The following is a 22368-nucleotide window of genomic DNA, read 5'->3' on the forward strand; positions in this document are numbered from 1 at the left end:
TGTTTTGCACGTATAAAAGTAGTTTCACGTATATGTTGGAACAGAATTCCAAAATCTAAAAGCATGAAAAGATTATTATAATACCTCAGACTAGCTCTAATCTTAATCTTGGAATAAGAACACTTTTTGACTAGATTTCACACAGTTAAAAGTCTCAGTAATTAAAAAACTAATATATTGGTTCCTTATCTCTCTTTGCATTTTGAATTGTAAACATGAAAAAAAAGCTGTGTAACCTAGAACATTATTTTTCTAATCATTTTCCCATTTTCTCTTAAAAACCTGCATTAAGAGAACACCTACCTCCTTTTTTTCCTTCTCTCTTTTTTTATGGTGCTAAGATATGCATAAAAAGCATTCTTCCAGCTTGCAGTTCAGAGACATGAAATACATACACATTATTATACAAATATCTTCGTCATCCATCTCCAGAACTTTCTCATCTTCACAAACTGAAACTTTGTACCCCTTAAACAATAACTCCCATTCCTCCCTCCCCACCAGCTCTTTTTTACTTTCTGTCTCTATGGATTTGACTATTCTAGGTAACTCATGCAAGTGGAACTGTATAATATTTGTCCTTTTGGATCTGGCTTATTTCACTTAGCATAATGTCTTCATGGTTCGTCCATGTTGTAGCATGTATCAGAATTTCCTTCCTTTTTAAGGCTCATAGTATTCCATTGTCTATTTATTCTACATTTTGTTTGTCTATTCATGCTTCAGTAAACATCTGGTTTATCTCCACCTTTGGGCTGTGTGAATAATACTGCCTTGATCATGGGTGTACCTTTATCTGTTTGAATCCCTTCTTTCAGTTGTTTTGGGTGTATGCCCAGTAGTGGAATTGGTGGATCACATGCTAAGTCTATGTTTAAGCGTCTGAGGAACCACCATACTGCTTTCCACAGTAGCTGTATAATTTGTACATTTCCACTAGCGATGTGCAAGGGTTCCAGTTTCTCCACATTCTTGGAAACATTTATTTTCTCCACGTGTGTGTTTTATAGTAGCTATCCTAATGGCTGTGAAGTGGTATATCCCTGTGGTTTTAATTTGCATTTCCTTCATGATTACTGATGTTGAGCATCTTTTCATATGCGTGTTGACTATTTTTATATCCTCTTTGGAGAAATGCCTGTTCAGCCCTTTGCCCATTTTAAAATAGGTTGGTTTTGTTGTTGCATTGTAGGAGTTCTTTATATCCTTTGGGTATTGAGTCCTTAATATTTTAAGGGATTGTTTTCCCCCATTCCATCAGTTGCCTTTTCACTCTGCTAATTCATAAAAGTTTTTCATTTTGATGTACTCTTAATTAATCTATTTTTTTTCTTTTGTTGCCTGTGCTTTTGGTGTCCCATCCAAGAATTAGTGCCAAATTAATGTCATGATCTTCTATGTTTTATAGAAATATGTAACTATATTAGAGTTTTCTTTTAAGGTTTTATAGTTTTATCTTTAACATTGAGTCAATTTTTGCATATGGTGTATGGGAAGGGCTCGGATTCTTTTGAAAAATGTATCTTTGAATCCCATCGAGTCTCAGTAAAGACGTGTGTCAGCCCATTAAGCAAACGGCACACATACTCACACCTAATACTCACCCTCACTTATTTTTCTTCTTTGAGTAGGCTTAGGTGCTTTCCCAACAGACAGGTAAGAGAAAGCTGAAACAATTAGGCAGCTAACAGCTCAGCCGGTTCAGCTTTCTTAACTAGGATACAGCTGTGAGATAGATGGTGGCTAGGATCAGCGAGCATGGTGATATAAACATCCTCAAAGAAATTCCCAAGAAAAGAACAGCAGAGCTAGATAGCATTTTAGGCTAAGAAAAAAAGGATGTATGTATACGTATAGGGGTGTGTGTGTGTGTGTGTGTTATGCATCTATATACTTGGCAGCAGAGGGAAAGAGAGGGGACACTCCACACTGAATGTGACTGTGAATTGTGAGCTACAGTAAATATTTATTTTTGTACAAAAATAGATTTCTCTCCATGCTGCTTTAGAGAAACAAAACTAGACAAGCCACAGTTAAATGGGCAAACTGCGTTTCCAGAACTATTATCCTAGTTCTCTTTTATTGTGGATGGAACCTGGGTGTGCTTACAAGAGAAAATATGAAGTTCTGCTCAGCCTTGACATGTAGACTCTTGTGCAGTAAGAAGAAAGTACCAGGCTGTGTAAGCTGCCTCACCTCATATCACCAGACCAACAGCCTGCGCTGTACTGACTGCTCTCTGACGGGCTTGGAGACAGTGCCACACTTCTGTAACTCGTGGTTGCAGGTTTCTCCACATGAATTCGATTCTTAGCACTAGAACACAGTATTGGCAGTTGGGTGTCCAGATCACAAATAAATTCGTGTTAAATCTACTAAGGATCTGGCCTTAGGACCACCCTGTCTTGGGTTTCATGGAGACTGATTTATGAGGGATGAATTGTTTGCTGCTGTAGGTCCTCATTTTCTCTTTGCTGTAAAAGGGAGTTGGAGAATAAGGAAATAAGCTAATTAAAGTTTCTGATGTAGGGTGGAATAAGATAAGCCAGGCTCTCTAAAACAGTTTGCAGGAGTGGTATACTGTATTTCCCTTGAAGCGTTAAAGTCATTTCACACTTTATTAACTCAGAGAATATCCAGTATTTTTCTGTGAGACTGGGAATAAATGACCAGCTCAAATCAGGGGCATTTTTACCAGTGTGTTCGTTTTTCAATTGATATATTATTTCCAAGTGCACACAATGAAATTACGGAGCATGTGAGACATGAACAGCAATTATGTCTACAAAAATGATCCAGGAGTTTAATATAACTGGAAAATCATAAGCTTCCTTACACTTGAACATTTTATTCTAAATGCTCTAGGTTCAGTAAACTCTGGATGTATATTTTTTGTTCATTTCTATTCTTAAAATTTATGTCTGTGTTTTAGGAGTTTCTTTAACTAATATGGTTCTGCTTCTGTGGAACTTTTATGTAAATTTCCAACTAACTTTAACTGCCTTGTTAAATTACAGAGGCTGGGAAAACTGGTTCTCCTTCCCATCCCTGACTTTCTTTTCTTCCTTCTCTTAATAAATATCTTTGCTCAAAATAGAGCAACATTTTGTCTTTATAATATTTACAAATTCTACCTCAAAGTACAAATTAAGCAATTAAATAATTTATAATTGACGAATTCTTTTCCCTTCCCTAGTTTTAAACCCTTTATTACTATATTTTGTTCAAATGGTGAATACTCTTTAAAAAGTGGGGTGTGTGTGTGTATGTAACTTAAACAAGGACTAAACAAACAGCTAATCACACAGTAGCATTGCTCTATCCCTGTATGTTTCTCTGGGGTATTTATTAACTGAGGTGATTACAGTTGAAAACCAGGGATATTAAATGAGAGTTTAAGAATGAGAGGAAAAAATAATTCTGAAGGTGAAGGAAGTATGACTGAGGAGGAATAGCAGGAGGAAGCCATTTCCCCCCCACTAAAACTAAAGGCCCCTGTGCTGCTTCCACACCTTTTCCCCTCTGCAGTGAGAGGTATCCCTGTGTGGCATGGAAAGTAGAAAGGCAGATGAGTGATATTACTGAACCAAGAACCTTGGATTTCACATATGAACATCTTTTTTTGTGGTACATTCAGTATCAGATTAATTTGTGGTCTGTTTTCTAATTCATCAAGACCCGCTACTGTATGGCAAAGAACTGCCCAGGAGCAGAAGGATACCAGGGAGAAAAGGACCTTATCCCCAGCCAGTCTTCATGAGCTCAAGCACTTTAATAACCAGCCTCTCAAAATACCTTCACATAAACGAGCGTTTGGAAATTGTCTTCATGGTCAGGCATGGTCTTGTGCCCGTTTCCTTGTGGTATAAAATCTCTCCCAAGTCCCCGTAACAATGTAGTAGAAGCTAAGCATATCGACTAATGTAGAAAACAAGAGTTATTTAAGGTCTATAGCTGCCGACCAAGAAGCTTCTAAGGGGGTTAACATTTACATCCAGGGTAGTCCGTCAGTGGTCGGTGTGGCTTTTCTCCTTGACACAACTCTTGTCCAAGCTGTGGATTAGAAAGGCTAGCCTCGGAACGCCTGGGTGGCTCAGTCTGTTAAGCGGCCCACTCTTGATCTCAGCTCGGGTCATAATCTCACAGTTTGTGAGTTCAAGCCCCACAGTGGGCTCTGCACTGATGGCACGGAGCCTGCTTGGGATTCTCTCTCTCCTTCTCTCCCCAGCTTGTATTCACTGTCTCTTTCTCCCCAAGTAAATAAATAAAAAAAATTTTTTTTAATGCCAGCCCCTTTATGTGCCAAGGCTGGCTTGTCCATTCTTCACTGGGCTCCTTTTGGTCACATAGACCACTGCACAGTACTTGGTATGGCTCTTTGTACACAGCTCTGGGTGTAGGTAAACCACAAAAGTTAAATATAAATGGAAAAAATGTCCAGAGCAGTTTGCTGGTGATTATATATGATAATAAAATTCTCTTTGTAGCTTTGTCTTACCATGTTTCTCATAAAAGGCAATGCTTATTCATTGTTTTTTTCATTCATTCATGCCTTTACTGAAACATTCCTTCATTCAGTGCTAGGTGCTGAGGATACCAAATAAAGGTCCCTGCCTTTGGGAAGGCTTCAATTATAGCTAATGAAATAAACCATATTGTTTTGATGTTTCTAATACATTACAAACATTATAGAAAAAAGTGGAGATAGCCTAAAATATCCAAAATCCCTTCTTAATAAAGTGAAAGTGAATTTACTAAAGGACCTCTCTCAGATGGCCCCTTTTCTCATAGAGCCTTTTGAAAACACTAAAAAACAAATGAAGTTGATAAAAACACACTGCAGTATTCAAAATATCCATCCAGAATGACCTTTCTCACCAATGAACTCATGGTTCTTCCTTTCTTTTCCAAGTTTTTATAATAAAGAATCTAATCTTTTGGGCATTAGGGTTTGACTTCAGCCATACTTTTGCTAGAAGGACCTGTTCATTAAACTATTATTTTTGTTTCCCACTATATGCAAAATAATAATAATAATAATAATAATAATAATAATAATAATAATTTCAGGAGCACCTGGGTGGCTCAGTCAGTTAAGCATCTGATTCTTGATTTCAGCTCAGTTGTGATCTCCCAGTTCGGGAGTTCGAGCCCCATGTCGGGCTCTATACTGACATCGTGGAGCCTGCTTGATATTCTCTCCTCTCTCTGCCCCTACCTCATTCTCTGTCTCTCTCTTTCAAAATAAAGAAATACACTTTAAAAAAAATTTTTTTAACGTTCACTTATTTTTGAGAGAGAGGGAGACGCAGAATCCGAAGCAGGCTCCAGGCTCCGAGCTCCGAGCTGTCAGCACAGAGCCTGACTGCAGGCTCGAACCGACAGACTGCAAGATCATGACCTGAGCTAAAGTTGGACGCTTAACCGGCTGGGCCACCCAGGCGCCCCACACTTTTAAAAATAATAACAATAATAATAATTTTCAAACATCACCAGAGGGAAAATGAAGCTAGAAAGCTGAATAAAGGGGCAACAACATTAAACATTTAATGAATAAAAAGAAAAAATATTTTGATTAGTTTAAAGACCCATGGTAATGCATATTTTCTTTGTCTCCCACTAGAAATTTTACTTCTTTTTATTTTTTTTCTCACAGAGACCCTGTTGCAGTCATATTGTCAAGAAATATTGTTGTGGTATTTGACAATATTTTTAACTTCAAAACTACCCCACATTCAATTTAAACGTTGAGAAGATAGTACCCCCTGGCTTATTCAGTGTTGAGAGCATTCTGGGCCAGGTGCTAGTTCACTGTCAATAATGCCTTAAAATACAGGTCAGTGAAATACAAGGACATCAATATTAAACAGGACCTATTTTTTTCCGTGGGAGCAGATACTGTTTCGTAGTCACAATCAAAATGACTAATGTTAACCAAATAAATCAGAAGGTCACACCTAAAACCGAAGCTAATGTTTGACTGTGTCACTCTGTTTCACAGCCTTTGTTTCAGGACAGGCCATGTGTCACTTTCCTTACAAAGAGACCTATGATATTCCTGTATACTGCCACTTGGCATACCACCTAGGGGTAATAAAAGAACATATCCTGTAGAGTATGTATCTTGTATAATAGGACCTAGTAATAATAGACCATACTATTACTCTATAACTCCCACTTGCAAACCACCCGTACAGTTTGCCGTTAGGGAGAAAGAATGGCATTTACATATCATTATAAAAACAGGATAAGCTTCTGTTTGGGAAAGTTCACTTTCTAAATCTGTTTTGAGAGACATTCAAGAAACTAAACAGATGAAAAATATCCTTTACATACAAGTTTTAGAATGTTTTAAAAGGCATATATATGGAACTCTACTGTATTTGGACTATCCAGCTTTGGTTTGGTTTTGAATTTAAACAGACTACTGTCGGGGCGCCTGAGTGGCTCAGTCAGTTCAAAGTTCAAAGTGTCTGACTTTGGCTTAGGTCATGATCTCACAGTCCGTGGGTTCAAGCCCCGCTTTGGGCCCTGTGCTAACATCTCAAAGCCTGGAGCCCGCTTCAGATTCTGTATCTCCCTCTTTCTCTCTGCCCCTCCCCAACTTACACTCTCTCTAAAATAAAAATGAAACATTAAAAAAAATTAAAAGTAAACAGATTACTGTTGAATAGAAGTTAAACTAGAGATGATTACCCCAAAGATAAAGCTTAAGATAAGCTTTAAAATAGATACAATATATATAATCCCAAATTTACCACTAATTGTGATTTTAAGCTTTAACACATGATCACCCTTGTTCTCAGTCTCTCCATCAAGAAAATGGGACTGATTGATCCTTTAGCACAGTATTGTGGCTATATATAGATACATAAGGAAAGTATATACAGTAAGAATATATAGAGAGAGGTTCAATTTTTCAGTAACTTCAGTAATATTCTAAATGGCATAGGGGACTTTCTTTCTATAGGAACTCTTATTAATCCTTTTGTGAGTTAAAAAATATTTTTATAATAAAAATGACCATCCCTTAAGTTACTACTGGCTCATATATTCACATGCTGGCACATAAAGTTTTTCTGAGGATATCGTGCCTGGATTACTTTCTTAAACTTGTGTTCGTAATTTTAATATCCCATAGTTAACAAACAATATTTAGGGCCTACTACATTCAGTGAGTAGGTACAAAGCATTAGTGTAGGTATACTCGTTGGTAATCAAAAGAATCTATTATTTACACAACTGGATAACTATCAGAAAGAGCATAGTAATTACTTTTTGCATTATCATTAGCTTGAAAAATCATCATTATCACCACATATTTCACACGTAGGATCTTAAAAGTACTTTTCCATAGAACTTCCCTTCCAGTTTGTCTACAAAAATTTAGGAGTAAAGTCCCTCAAATTCTTCAACTTATAAAATTACATTGTGAAGCAGAAACTGTGTGGTTCTAAACTGTGGCTGTGTTGGGGCACCTGGGCAGCTCAGTCGGCTAAGTGTCCAACTCTTGATTTCAGCTCAGGTCATGGTCTCAATGGGATCCAGCCCCCCAGCAGGCTCTCCACTAACAGCACAAAACCTGTTTGGGATTCTCTTTATGCCCCTCCCCTGCCCCCCCCCCCCAATTAATTAATTAAAAACATAAAATATACCTATGTAGTTCTCTACAAAGAGAACATGCTTGAAAAACTGTTTTGCCCAGTAGAAATGATGTTGATGGGATTTGAGCATTTACCTCAGCTAGGTATCTTTTTTTAAAATTTGCTTTTGAGAGAGAGAACATGAGTAAGAGAGGGACAGAGAAAGGGAGACAGAGAATCCCATGCAGACCCCAAACTGTCAGTGCAGAGCCCGATGCCAGACTTGAACTCGTGAACTGTGAAATCATGACCTGAGCCAAAATCAAGAGTTAGATGCTTAACTGACTGAGCCACCCAGGTGGCCAGCTAGGTATCTTTCTGAGTGCTTTATGTGTTTTATCTCTTTAATCCTCACAGCATCATACGGTATATTATCACCATTTTATAGGTGGTGAGACTGAGGCTCAGGGAAAGTAAGTGACATGTGTGATGGCACTTGTTTCTCAAGTGGTGGAGCCCAGATATGAAGCCGGGCAGTCTGGCTCCAGAGCCTAGAATATAACCCCCATCCCTACTGTTTCATTACAGTCCCATATTCTTTTCTAATTTTTTTTTTTTTGAGCGAGCTCGGAGGAGAGGGATGGGGGCTTGGGGAGGGAGAGAGAGAGACGGGGTCGGGGAGGGAATCCCATGCTGAGCATGGAGCCAGTCCCAGGGCTCAATCCCACCACCCTGGGATCATGACATGCACCAAAATCAAGAGTCGGACACTCAACCGACTGAACCACCGAGGCCCCCTAATTGAATACATTTTTAATTCTAGAAATACAATTTGAACATGCTAACCTCTATGTAAAGGGCTGGAAATAGGGTATGGAACAGACTGCAAGACTGAAAGCTCAGGAAAGGGGCGGGCGGCATGCGGAGGTGTGCTGAGGCATACAGTGGGAAGAGCCCGTGCTTGGGCCTCCTTGAACCAGTGTCCATTTTGCACTGGTCATGGGCCTACCCTGTTAACACTGGCTATAGCTAAGCCTGCTATCACTAAGGAAAAAGTGAAGACAGAGTACCCTGGTAGAAAGAACTTGGGTTTGTCATCAGCTAAGTTTCAAATCTTAGTGATCTTTTTAATTTTTTTAAATGCGTATTTATTTACTTATTTAGAGAGAGAGAGCACAAGCAGGGGAAGGGGGGCAGAGAGAGAGAGAGAGAGAGACAGACAAGCAGGCTGCGCATGCCAGCATAGAGCCCGATGTGGGGCTCTATCTCACGAAACTATGAGATTGTGACCTGAGCTGAAATGAAACCAACAGTTGGACGTTTAACCCACTGAGCCACTCAGGTGCCCCTCAATTCTGAGTGCTCTTAGGTGAGCTATTTGATCTGAGCCTCAAGTGTCTGATCTTTTTTTTTTTTTTTTAATATTTTTATTTAATTCTAGGAGAGAGAGAGACAGCGTGAGCAGGGGAGGGTCAGAGAGAGGGAGACACAGACTCCGAAACAGGCTCCAGGCTCTGAGCTGGCAGTCAGCACAGAGCCCGATGCGGGGCTCGAACCCACGAACCGCGAGATCATGACCTAAGTGAAAGTCGGACGCCCAACCGACTAAGCTACCCAGGCGCCCCTGATCTTTATTTATTTTAAGTAAAAAAATTTTTATGTTTATTTTTGAGAGAGATAGGGTGCAAGCCGGGGAGAGGCAGAGAGAGGGGGAGACACAGAACCCAAGCCGGCTCCAGGCTGTGAGCTGTCAGCACAGAGCTCTACATGGGACTTGAATCACAGACCATGAGATCATGACCTGAGCCGAAGTCAGATGCTCAACCAACTGAGCCACCCAGGCGCCCATCAAGCATCTGATCTTTAGAAGGGGGCAGTAACAGCTAACATTTAAATGACTTACCATCATTTATAGCTACACAAGTATAGAGCTGGGGCTCAAACCCAGGAAATCTGACCCTAGAGCAGGGGGCTTTTGCTGTAAGGAGCCAGACAATAATATTTTAGGTTTTGCAGTCCACACTGTCTCTGTTAACTCTGCCACTGTAGCCTGAAAGCAGCCACAGACAACACGTAAACAGATGGGCGTTGCTTTGTTCCAACAAAACTCGATAAGAATAGCCACAGGGTTGAATTTGGTCCATGGGCTGTACTTTGCTAATCCTCCCTCCGGCAGACCTCTAGACCTGCTCTAAGCCCACGTGTTAAATTTCAATTCATTGGAATGTCATGAAAAATCAGATACCTTCTTTAAGGTTTATTATACACATAACAGGTGCAAAAAAATGGCAGCTATCACTAACTCGAGTTTTTAAACATTACCAAAACTCTGAGATATTATTTCTAGTCCACCTCTTTCCCTCTAGAGAGGACTGCATTTACATCATTTTTCTCTTTTAGTGCTGCTCTCTTCTTAGCATGTAAGTGAAATACACTCTACAGCCACTTGTCCAGAAATACCACACGTGCTGTAGAGCAGTGTCCTTCTCTGAAATCATCTCACTGTGCAAAACGATGGCAGTCAGCGGAGTGTCTGTGTCACAAAGATGCTCAATAAGATGGATTTTGATTTTTATGATTTTAATGTATTTATTCAATTATAATATCATGGTGTATGTATTATATTTGCAATAAGGTGATATATATCAGTTCTAAGTACAGCAGGACAGAGAGAGCTTCACTCTTGCAGAATTTTCCACTGTCTCTAAATATAATTAAACCACATAAGTGCAGATTTTCAGTCTTTGTCCGCCTGTTACAGCTAGGTGACTCCTTGGTGCTGTTTTGACCCATGGTCCTTGTTGCTTGTATACTTTACTAAGCCATTGTCTTAGCTTTGGCACTCGATAAAATGCTGAAAGAACATATGTGACCTTCTAGGGTTGAATAATCGTGTAGCTGCCCATCTTTGCTCTTGGTTTCACTCTGTCCGCGTTCCGATCTTTCCTTTTTCGTCTATCCTTGGTAGGCTAGGAACCGCAATGGCTGTGCTATAGTCACCACTATATCCCCAAGACCTAGCACAGCCTGGCATCCAGCAACCATCCGATCATAGTTTGGAGATGAGTGAATGAATGAATGCATACATAAACACTGCTTTGTCATCTCTTCCATCACATTGCCTTTTGCCTCAGGGGTACAGATGCTGATTGTAGTACCAGTGAATTGACTGTGTTCCAGAAGAACATTTTTGGTGATTATTTATGTCTTTTAAAAAAAAAGAAAAAAAAACAAAATTCTGAATCTTATTTTTTAAATGAGAATTTGCATTTTATTTTTATGTTGTTAATAATTTGTTGTCAAATTGGCTAACATACAGTGTGTACAAAACTCTGAATGTTAAGTAAGGCTTTCTGCGTTATGAAGGAAACCAGCAGTGACATTTGAGGAAGGTCCTTGTCTTAAAAACCAGAATGTCAGCGGTGTGCACCGAGAGGTCTGAATTTAAATGAGGCATTTCTAGAGGTTGGTAGATCCTCTGGCTAATTTCAGAGGTAGTGTTTCTGTGACCCAGGCCTGTTGATCTCCTGTGATGACAAATAAGTTTGACAACAGAATCCGTTTGAGAGGGCTGTATGGTAGTAGTCGTCCGGTTTGAAAAATTAAATTGGTAGAATCTCAAACACATAAATGAGTAGTTTGAAAGGTGATGCCCATCTCCCAGTCCTGACAGCTGTGACAGTGAGAGCCAGACAAAGATGCCAAGCCCACACTGGGAGTGGCAGCTATAAAATAACAACCTCTTCTTTGGGGCGCCTGGGTCGCTCAGTCAGTTAAGCACCTGACTTCGGCTGAGGTCATGATCTCATGGTTTGTAGGTTCGAGCCTTGTCTCGGGCTCTGTGCTGACAGCTCAGAGCCTGGAGCTGCTTCAGATTCTGTGTCTCCCTCTCTCTCTGCCCCTTCCCTGCTCGTTCTCTATTTCTCTCTGTCTCTCAAAAATAAACGTTAAAAAAATTTTTTTTAAATAACAATTTCTTCTCATTATTTAATAAGTACCCGCCATGGGCAAGCATATAATCTGGTTATAGCTGCAGGATAGTCCGACTCTATCAGTGATTCTCAACAGGGAGCAGTTTTGCCCCCAGGAGACATTTTGGGTCATCACACATAGAGGGGGTTGGGTGAGTTGGTAGAGGTCAGGGATGCTGTGACATCCTACAGTGCATAGGACAGCGCCCCACAACAAAGAATTATTACGTCCAAAATGTCAATAGGGAACAAGGTTGAGAAACTTTGGATTAAATGATACCCAAGATCCCTCTGCAGCTCAGAGTCTGGGATTTTATGAAAGTAGGTTACGTATGTGAAAGAAATTTATAAGTTGAAAAACCCTTTATAAATTCAAGCTATTGTTATATGATACATACCATTGGTGCTTCTCCTTCTTCCTTCTCCTCTCTGTATCTATCTGCTGGTAGGTCTTTCTGTCCCTTGCCAGATCTCTCAAAGGTTTGGGTCAAAGGAGCCAAGATAAGGGGTGAAACTAGAAGTCCCTTCTACTGCTTGTTTACAGTGTGGGAAAACATTAATCCAGGAGGCAGATGTGTGCCAAATTTGTGGGATTCATTTTTTTTTTTCAGCATTGCCCCATCATCCTGTTGAGAAAAAAATATGTGTCTAATGCTTATTTAAATGGAACCAGGTAACAGATGCTTAGCAGGGATTGTGTGTTGCCAAACTTCCATAGAAAACTCACCCCCACCCTCGCCCCACCTGGGCGGGTGGCTTTACCCCCTCGTGGTGTGTAGCCAGCTTCCCTGGGAACCCACAGCAGAATGCCTAATTTTCAGCCATGTGTTGATAGAAACGCCTGGGAAAAGCGAGTCTCTGGGCTTTGTATCTGTTTATCAGACACAATCCTTCATTGAGTGATGTGCTTTGCCATAACAAAATCTGTACAAGCATCAACACAGTTTAAGACCCTTTTTGAATTAACATTGTCTCAGATTAGCCAGGAGCTGACAGAGGTATGGCCCGGAATATTACTACGCTACTCCTCTTGATCCTTTCGGGATTTCACCTAGAGAGTTCAGGAAGGATTCTTCTGTGTTGCAAGAGCCATGCCTTCAAATAGCATGAGGTTGCTGGCAGAGATAGGAAGGGGAAAAAAAGAGTCAAGCTTCAGTCTTCAGCGTATTGTTGGGGCCTCCAGGTAAATTCCAAGTATTCTGCCTCCATTTTGAGTCGAACTCCTTTAACACTTTCCAAACTCCGAGGTAACAGAAATGTCCCGGTGCCAGAGGCCTGCCTGGCGGTGGGAGGGTTCTCTGCTGTTTACTCTAATGGGTGGTGGTAACCTGGCCAGGGGCAGTAAGATAACCACTCGGGGTGAGGCCAAATCTTGGAAACCTTTTGCAGAAGCTGGCCTTTGATGTTTTTCCTCCCTTGATTTGTGGCATTAAATGTCTCTTAATCCTGGAACCGGTCCTCTGAAATGGGTGCTAGAACCATCTGGAATCTGTGGACATGACATGTTGCTGAGGTAATTTGCCTCTTAAGACAGTGACACATTCATGACTTGAACTTCTCTCTCTTTGACTCCAAAGTCTTCCCTCTTCCAGAGTCTTCTAGTTTGGTATTTTATTATATTGTACAGTTTATTATACCTGTGTGGTGGGCCATACCTACGAAGTAACTATTAGTAGAGACAAATTTTTTTGGCATAAATGAGGGACATCAAAACAGAAATCTTACCACAGAGATAGAATTACCTCTTAGATAAATACGTTCTAAAACCTTCCACTGACTTAAGTTCCAGCTGGTGCTGGTAGCCACTGCTTACCACCGTATATCATCTTCACATTGCCATGTGTCCTTTCATCCGCAAACAAAACTCTCCCACGAGTTCCCAGTTGCACATTAATCTCAAGTACATGACATATGTGCATGCACACACACACACGTGCGCACACACATCCCTTACAGCTGAGAACCAGAGTTAACTGGTAGTTTGGATAATTCTAGATTATATTCATGCTGTTTTTAATCCTGTGTAAAGACTGGTTGGCAAACTTTGGAAATATTTCCCAGTACAGTGGTATTCCTTGCCCTCTAAAATGTCCCAGTTCAAGGTTAACATCCTACTGAAACATACTCTGCACCACTCCTAAGAAGGGAATTTAAATCCCGATTTAAGTCTGCTATAAGTTGGAGTTAGCCCTGAAATTTTATTTTACCCTGACAAGCTCAAACTTGACCTAAAACAGAGGCAACAAAAATTGTAGCTAACAGTTCAGAATAATAGCTGGATTTGAAAGTATATTTTGCTCTGTTTTATATGCGAAACTGTGAATAAATGTTTCAGAAATATTGCCACATGGGTAAGCTAGCAGTCTTTGGCAAAGCCATCTTTATTGTGTACAAGGCTAGTGCGGTGGTGGCCGGGTAACCGCCTCCGGGGACCTGGCATCTATGAGGATGACTGGACCTTTTGCATCCAGCGCAGCAAGTCTCTTCAGGCTCCTTCTGGAAAAGCCTCTGCAAATTGCTATAGCCAAAGTTTAGGTGAAAAGCAGGCTTACGCTTGGACGCCTGAGCCACATCGCCCGTGGAGAATCACACTGCCAGACAGCTTACCTGCTAAGAATGGAATCTGGGAGACTCTGATATGCCCATCCACGCCAGCACACACAGGCTAGGCTCCACATACTGACTGGTTCGAGGTTGGCTGGGATAACCTCTTGTTGCCCTATAAACAAAAGAATCCTACAAAAGAGCAAGAGTCTCACCTCAAATTCAAATATCTTTTTTTTTTTTTAACATTCAGATTTCTTCTAACATTTTTTGTGCACTTAGCGCTAGGTTCTGCACTAGGAGCTTTGTGTGGATTTCGTTCACTCCTTATGACAGCCCTGCGGTAAGAATCACGTACAGGCAGCTATGGTACACACTCTAAGCCAGACTGGCAGGGTTCAAATACCAGCTCTGATGCTCATGAACTGAGAATCTACTTAATCTCTCTGTGCCTCAGTTTCCTTGTTTATAAGGTAGAGATCCTAATAATATCCCATACAGACTTTGTGAGGATTGGAGTGAGTTAATACATGTATAGAGTTTAGCACGCTGCCTAGCACCTAATGGGCATTCAATAAATATTAGCTCTTACTGTCACCATTTTAAAGATGAGAATATTGAGGCTTTAGGAGGTTAAATGGCCTTTCCCCGGGGTTCACAACTAGTAAGCAGAGGAGCCAAGATTTGGCCCTAGGTCTCTGACTCCAGAGACTGTGCATTTATTCAGTAAGCTTGGTGGCCTAAATCAAGACTATCCAATCTATTTTATTATTTTTTATTAAAATTAAAAAAAAAATGTTTATTCATTTTTTGAGAGACAGAGAGAGAGCATGAGCAGGGGAGGGGCAGAGAGAGAGGGAGACACAGAATCCAAAGCAGGCTCCAGGCTCTGAGCTTTCAGCACAGAGTCCACTGAGGGGCTCGAACTCAAAAACCGTAAGATCATGACCTGAGCTGAAGTCAGACACCTCACTGAGCCACCCAGGTTCCCCATCCAGTTCTCTACTATAAGAAGAATCTTGTCATTCAGAAGATAGTATTTCTCACCACTCAGATACCCCTATCCTAAACACACAAATGCATATATCTATACTCCCACCCTTCTAAAGAGGGTATTCTAAACTAATTTTTTAAGGCACAATAATGATGTGGCTGAGTTTTTAACTTGAACTATAGCCTTATTAGAAACAGATTGTTAATACTGAGGTATAGCTCTTTTGAGGCAGTCTCTGGCCATTGAGCACAAATACAAAATGCCTTCATTCTCAACTTTTTAGGATTTGAAGGATAATTCTCTAATTCCATTAACTACAAGGTAGGCTCCATGAGAATGAGGTCCACCATATCTGGCATAGTAGGTGCTCAAAAAATATTTGTAGAATGAATGAAAAAATGAGCACAAACCCTTCTGTGTTGGTGTCTCTTAAGTTATTATTGTACACATAAAAGTGTTAGAGGCTGAGCCAGTCACCTTCACCAGATATCTCTTCTTCCAGGTCTCAGACATTTGACCACACACTTTAATTAAATGACAAACAACTTAGACTGAGAGAGGCAAAGACAGATCAAGAATACTGTCTGTAAAATATGTTAGAACTCGGGGCATGTGGATGACTCAGACAGTTAAGCATCTGACTCTGGTTTTGGCTCAGGTCATGATCTCACGGTTTTGAGAGTTTGAGCCCCGCATCGGGCTCTGTGCTGGCAGCAAGGAGCCTGCTTGGGATTCTCTCTCTCCCTGTCTCTTTCTGTCCCTCCCCCACCTGGGCTGCCTCTCCCAAAATAAATAAATGAACTTAAAAAAGGAGAATAAAATACGTTCGAACTTAAAAACTGGTCCTGAAATTAAGTCACTGTGCAGCATAGGAAGCTGAGGAAAAAGTGGCTGGTAATACGTAGCAATAGCCATCTGTGCCACTTTCTCCCATCGATGTCCCCTACACATCTTTTAGAGCAGAAGTTAGCAAATATTCTATTTTATACCAAGCAAGACAGTATTTTAGGCCTTGGAAGCCATATAGTTTCTGAATGATTTGACCTGCCATCATACTGCAAAAGTAACCATAGATAATGTTTTTTTAAGGGTAATGGCTATGTTCTGATAAAACTTTATTTACAAAAACAAATGGCAGGCTGTATTTGGCCCATGGCAAGTGTTTGCCATAGTTTGGTCTAAAGCTTGTCTAATTGTAATAAGTTAGGTGTTCTGTTCCATCTCTGAGAGAAGGGTCATATTAGCTGTATGGTGCCCTTTTTAAAGGCATTAAATAAATCCTGTATCTGTTTTGTGTATCTAAGCCCTTGGCCTTCAAAATTTATTGAGCAGCACACCATATAATTTATTTAACTCTATAGTATATTAGACATGAAAATAAGGAGAATGGAGTTAATAAACCATAAGCTTTTCTTGAATGTGTTAAACCTACTCATTGTACCATTTTTTTAGCAGCCTCTAGTGAAATCCTAATTTTATGGGATCTTATTTTTTCCTTTTTTTAATCTCTGAGCTTTCTAACTTTCAAGGTTTTTTTTTTTTTAATTGTGCCAAAATATACATAAGAAAATTAGCCATTTTAGCTATTTTTAAGTACACAGGTCAGTGGCATTAAGTACATTCATACTGTTACGTAACCATCACCATCGTCCATCTCCAGAACTCTCTCATCATCCCTAACTGAAATTCCCTAAACAGCAAAGCTCCATTTTCCCCTTCCCCATCTCCCGGCAACCATGATTCTACTTTCTATCTCTGTGAATTTGCCTGTTCTAGGTACTTCGTGTGATTGTAATCATACAATATTTGTCCTTTTGTATCTGGGTTCTTTTACCTCACCTAATGCCTTCACGGTGCATCCAAGTTGTAACATGTATTATAGTTTCCTTCCTTTTAAGGCCAAATAATATTCCACTCAGTAAACATATCACATTTTGTTTGTCCTTTTATGCATCAATGGACATTTGAGTTGTTTTCCACCTTTTGGCTGCTGTGAATAATACTGTTTTAATCACTGGTGTACAAATTTCTGCTTGAGTCCTTGTTTTCAGGTTCCTTTGAGTATATAACCAGTAGTAGAATTGGTAGATCATATGATAATTCTGTGTTTCAGCTTCGGAGGTAGCACCATGCTGTTTCCACAGTAGCTGCACCATTTTACATTCCTACTAGCAATGCTAAAGCGTTCCAATTTCTTCACATTCTTGCTAATGCTTATTTTGTGTTTTTAGTTTTTATTATAGCCGTGCTGGTAAACAAGTAGTATCTCACTGTGATTCTCATTTGTTTTTATGTCAATGTTTATGGTTAATGTAAAAGACAGTTCATTTATTAGCTACTACATTAATCAATATCTGGTACAGATTAGATGTGTGTGTGCCTCTGTGTGTTTGTGTGTGTGCACGTGTGCGTGTGTGTAGATGCATATATTCCTCTCCTAAATCCAAAATTATGTGAGGTGGCTTCCAGGAACATGTAAACAAGAAGATGAATAACATAAATAGCTAAATTCATGACGTTGAGAATATAGAAGACTAAAAAAGAAAATGAAACTATAGCCAGAATTAGATAAACTTGAGACTGTGTTGTAAAATCTTAGACAGTTACTAAAAGTGAAGTGACTTAATCCTGAACTTCCTAGTGACCAAAAGAAGAAGGGAAAGAGGGCCAGTAACATGATTCAATTACTCCAGATGATCAAAGCTTACAAAAAAGGCTTTTCTTGGCTTGTAGATGTAAGAAATAAGCTATAACTATTTTAAAAGAGGTGATTTTTATAAAAAGAAGCATTTATATTACTGACACCAGCAGACAAAAAGCAAACAAAAATTTTGGTAAAATTGATGGAGTTGCAACTGGAAATGACTCACATAGCCTGACCATTACCAGACTTTTGTTGGTGTAAAATCATAATTTCAAAGTACAATCCGTACTCTTCCTTCACAGAGTACAAAAGTATAGACTTTTCTTGGTGTAAAATCATAATTTCAGAGTACGAAGTCAACTCTGCATATCTTAGCAGAGCAATGGGGTCTTTTCCTTTGGATTTTAGTTAATACTTTATGTAGTACACGTAAGATCTTGAATTGCCTCTTACATGTTATATATGTTCTGGGGTTTCCTTTTCAAGTCACAAACCATAAACACATGTATTTGTACAAATAGTTTTCTTAAGAATATATCCTTATCTTCCTTTTGGAAGGAAAGGAAGAGCTTCATGTTCAAATCTGATATTGAAACTTCTGTATCAGTGTGAAACTACAGGAATGAATTATCATTTTCAAATTTATTACAGAAAAAAGACTTCATGACAAGTGGATATGTTGTCAAGCCAGTCTTAACCACTTTAAAGGGCAAAAGAAATAAAAAATAAGAATAGAAGCCATATGAAACAGATTTTTTAAAGAGCTTCTGAGAAAGGCAAAATTACCCTAAAATTGAAAGAACTGGTCTGAAGTTTTACCCAGAAGTTTGGATTAAAGACAGCAATAACAATGGACATTTCTTGAATGTTTACAGTGTTCTAGGCACAATTCAAAGTACTTTGCTTATACTAACTCACTTCTTCCTCTAAACTCAGTAATAACCTCATTATTCCCATTTTATAAGAAGAGAAACTGAGGCATGGAGCAGCTAAGCATACTTGCTCCAGTTCATACAACTAGAAGGTGTTAGAGCTGGGATTTACACACAGTCACCCAGTCTGGCTCCACTGGCCACACATTTACCCACTACACTATACTGCCCCTTGAGTTTACAGCAAATGAACCAAGGAAGAATTGCTTTAGCTGGCCAGCATATAAACACCTCAGATTTCTATTGTGTCCCTATAATTTCTTTTGTTTTTTTTTTTCTTTAGAAGATCAAACGTACTTTAATTATTCTTGAAATTTCCCTTAATATTCTTGTATACAATTCCTATTGGTAAACTTCTTAAAATAATGCTCCGGATTCCAGTTGAATGATGAAACCTTATGCAACTATTAAAATTTGTGTTTTTGCAAAGGGTTTTAAATATGTGGAGGAGGGGCGCCTAGGTGGCTCAGTTGGGTTAAGCGTCCGACTCTTGATTTCAGCTCAGGTCATGATCTAATGGTTCATGAGTTCAAGCCCTGATTCAGGCTCTGCGCTGACAGCACCGAGCCTGCTTGGGATCCTCTCTCTCCCTCTCTCGGCCCCTCCCCTGCTCATGCTCGCGCGCGCTCTCTCTCTCTCTCTCTCAAAATAAATAAACTAAAAATAAAAAAAAAAAGAATGTGGGAGGAATGCTTATAAAGCAAAGCAGCAGGATGTAAATTTGTTGGAAGCCAAGTTCCACCCCCAAAAATCCCCCCTCAAAATAAAACTATTTTTAAAAAGATGGGAAAGTTCATTTGTGGCTATCATTGGGTAGGAATAATAGGAATGATTTCTTGTCCTGCTTTTCTTAATTTTCCACAAAATTTACCAGAATACTTTTATAGCCCAAAAAATGAAATAAACTTCATTTTTAAAAGGCCAAGCAGAGCCGTTCTTTACAAAAGTATAGTACAATGCTTGTGATGATAATCTTATTGTATCATTTAAAATCATCTCCACTGGGGCGCCTGGGTGGCTCAGGCGGTTGGGCGTCTGACTTCGGCTCAGGTCATGATCTCACGTTTCGTGGGTTCGAGCCCCACATCGGGCTCTGTGCTGACAGCTAGCTCAGAGCCTGGAGCCTGTTTCAGATTCTGTGTCTCCCTCTCTCTCTGACCCTCCCCTGTTCATGCTGTCTCTATCTCCCTCTCAAAAATCAATAAAACATTTAAATAAAGAAATAAATGAAATAAACAAATAAATAAATAAATAAAATAATCTCCACAGAGCCCTGTGCTGGATGGGTAAAGGTGGCATGGTTTAGATTTGCACTATCATATGTGGCTATTTAATTTTAAGTTAATTAAAATGAAATAAAATTTATAACTCAGTTCAACAGTTACACTCGCCCCATTTTAGGTGCCCAGTAGCCACAGTGGCTAGTGACAGCTTTTCCATCCTCACAGAAAGTTCTGTTGCCCAGCACTGCTTCTAAAGACAGAACATGGAATCTGGAACCAAGTGACTTGGCATCAAGTCCTTCTAGGAGTTGACACTTGCTGTGTGAAATGGGCAATTTACTCAACCTCTCTGAGTCTATTTCCCCACAGACAAATTAGGAGTAATAATAATATCACTTTCCATGTAAGAAGATTAGGAAGGCCAAATAATGTGCACCTGACAGTTCTCCAAAAACAGTAGTGTGGCTTACCAGGTAGTAGCTGCTTCACAGGCCACCCAGTTGGAATTTAATCCAGCTCTTTGTGGGCTGATTCCAAATCCATTGATGGTTCCTACCAAGACTTTTGCTGAAATGACACCATAAAAGTCAGACTTACAGGCTCTTACCACAGTTCCTACCTAGACCAAGTCCTTGGCAATGTGGATGTTCCATTTCTTTCTTGTAAAAACCTTCAGGTACACAGCTCTGTACCTATCTCTTGTAATAACATTTCCTCAAAGTTTTCCTTAACAATGTCAATACATTGCTCTACTTCCATTCCTAAATGGAAAAAGACTGTCTTAAAAAAGAAACCAAAGAAAGAGGCTATGTGTACCAAGTAAACAAATGAGTTAAAATGCTGTAACTAAAAGGAAATCAATCTGAGTCGATGGTGTAGGAATTGGGCAAACGATGTTGCCATCTGCTGCAAGATGAGGTTTTCACTAAGAATTACAACAGGTTTCTCTGTGCTTCAGAGCTGTTGGGGTACTGGTTAAGCGGAAGTACTTGCTTGTTCTGATTTTTTTTTTCCCCGAGTCACTTCTGGTTTTTCCTGCAAAACAACTTGACTAATTTAGCTTCTTAGAGCCGCTGTATTTATTCCTCATCTAACCACCTGCTAGTGAAGCGTGGGTCTCGTGTGCCTTACGAGCATGAACTAGGCAAGTTTTGGCTCAGCGCGGTGCAGACTCCACGCTCACCCCCCCCCCCTTCTGCCTCCCGCAGGTCTCCTTCCGCCGTGGATGCCTTTGACATTATGACCGCAGAGGATTCCACCGCAGCCATGAGCAGCGACTCGGCCGCCGCGGCCTCGGCCAAGGTGCCGGAGGGCGTGGCCGGCGCGCCCAACGAGGCGGCGCTGCTGGCGCTGATGGAGCGCACGGGCTACAGCATGGTGCAGGAGAACGGGCAGCGCAAGTACGGCGGCCCGCCGCCCGGCTGGGAGGGCCCGCACCCGCAGCGCGGCTGCGAGGTCTTCGTGGGCAAGATCCCGCGAGACGTCTACGAGGACGAGCTGGTGCCCGTGTTCGAGACGGTGGGCCGCATCTACGAGCTGCGCCTCATGATGGACTTCGACGGCAAGAACCGCGGCTACGCTTTCGTCATGTACTGCCACAAGAACGAGGCCAAGCGCGCCGTGCGCGAGCTCAACAACTACGAGATCCGCCCCGGCCGCCTGCTCGGCGTGTGCTGCAGCGTGGACAACTGCCGCCTCTTCATCGGCGGCATCCCCAAGATGAAGAAGCGCGAGGAGATCCTGGAGGAGATCGCCAAGGTCACCGAGGGCGTGCTCGACGTGATCGTCTACGCCAGCGCGGCCGACAAGATGAAGAACCGCGGCTTCGCCTTCGTGGAGTACGAGAGCCACCGCGCGGCCGCCATGGCTCGCCGCAAGCTCATGCCCGGCCGCATCCAGCTGTGGGGCCACCAGATCGCCGTGGACTGGGCCGAGCCCGAGATCGACGTGGACGAGGACGTGATGGAGACCGTGAAGATCCTCTACGTGCGCAACCTCATGATCGAGACCACGGAGGACACCATCAAGAAGAGCTTCGGCCAGTTCAACCCGGGCTGCGTGGAGCGCGTCAAGAAGATCCGCGACTACGCCTTCGTGCACTTCGCCAGCCGCGAGGACGCCGTGCATGCCATGAACAACCTCAACGGCACCGAGCTGGAGGGCTCGTGCCTCGAGGTGACGCTGGCCAAGCCCGTGGACAAGGAGCAGTACTCCCGCTACCAGAAGGCAGCCAAGGGCGGCGGCGCGGCAGAGGCGGCGGTGCAACAGCCCAGCTACGTGTACTCTTGCGACCCCTACACGCTGGCCTACTACGGCTACCCTTACAACGCGCTCATCGGGCCCAACAGAGACTACTTTGTAAAAGGTTAGTGGGGGCTGTACTGCTGGGGAGGCCCCCCGACAGCCACGTGGCCCCGGGCAACGTCAGGGGTGTTGTGGCTCTAGTTTGCTGAGCTGGTAGACAGGCCCATCTCCCC

General features: G+C 41.3%; 1 protein-coding gene and 1 long non-coding RNA gene across 8 annotated transcripts in view; one reads left to right on the forward strand and one right to left on the reverse strand.

Annotated features, from left to right (window-relative positions):
* Positions 1-21074, reverse strand: part of LOC144227307 (uncharacterized) — a 38666-nt gene extending 17592 nt beyond the window's left edge. The window contains exons 1-5 of one of the 6 annotated variants that reach the window (XR_013333903.1): positions 20990-21074; positions 20362-20458; positions 14162-14290; positions 11953-12180; positions 10198-10790 (exon numbers count right to left, since the gene is read on the reverse strand). This is a non-coding gene — a long non-coding RNA (uncharacterized LOC144227307). Of the gene's footprint in view, positions 1-10197; positions 10791-10874; positions 11111-11952; positions 12181-13919; positions 14073-14161; positions 14291-20361 lie in introns of those variants that run through there. The other 5 variants (XR_013333902.1, XR_013333901.1, XR_013333905.1 and 2 more) reach the window with 5 other exon arrangements.
* Positions 1-22368, forward strand: part of RBM47 (RNA binding motif protein 47) — a 154918-nt gene that overhangs the window by 122367 nt on the left and 10183 nt on the right. For both annotated transcript variants that reach the window (XM_077758902.1, XM_077758903.1), the window contains exon 5: positions 21100-22256. In XM_077758902.1, the coding sequence (XP_077615028.1) occupies positions 21131-22256 (1126 nt within the window). In that variant the 5' untranslated portion in view covers positions 21100-21130. The remainder of the gene's footprint in view (positions 1-21099; positions 22257-22368) is intronic.

Source organism: Crocuta crocuta, unplaced genomic scaffold (genome assembly GCF_008692635.1).
Source record: "Crocuta crocuta isolate KB4526 unplaced genomic scaffold, BGI_CrCroc_1.0 scaffold223, whole genome shotgun sequence".
NCBI lineage: Eukaryota > Metazoa > Chordata > Mammalia > Carnivora > Hyaenidae > Crocuta > Crocuta crocuta.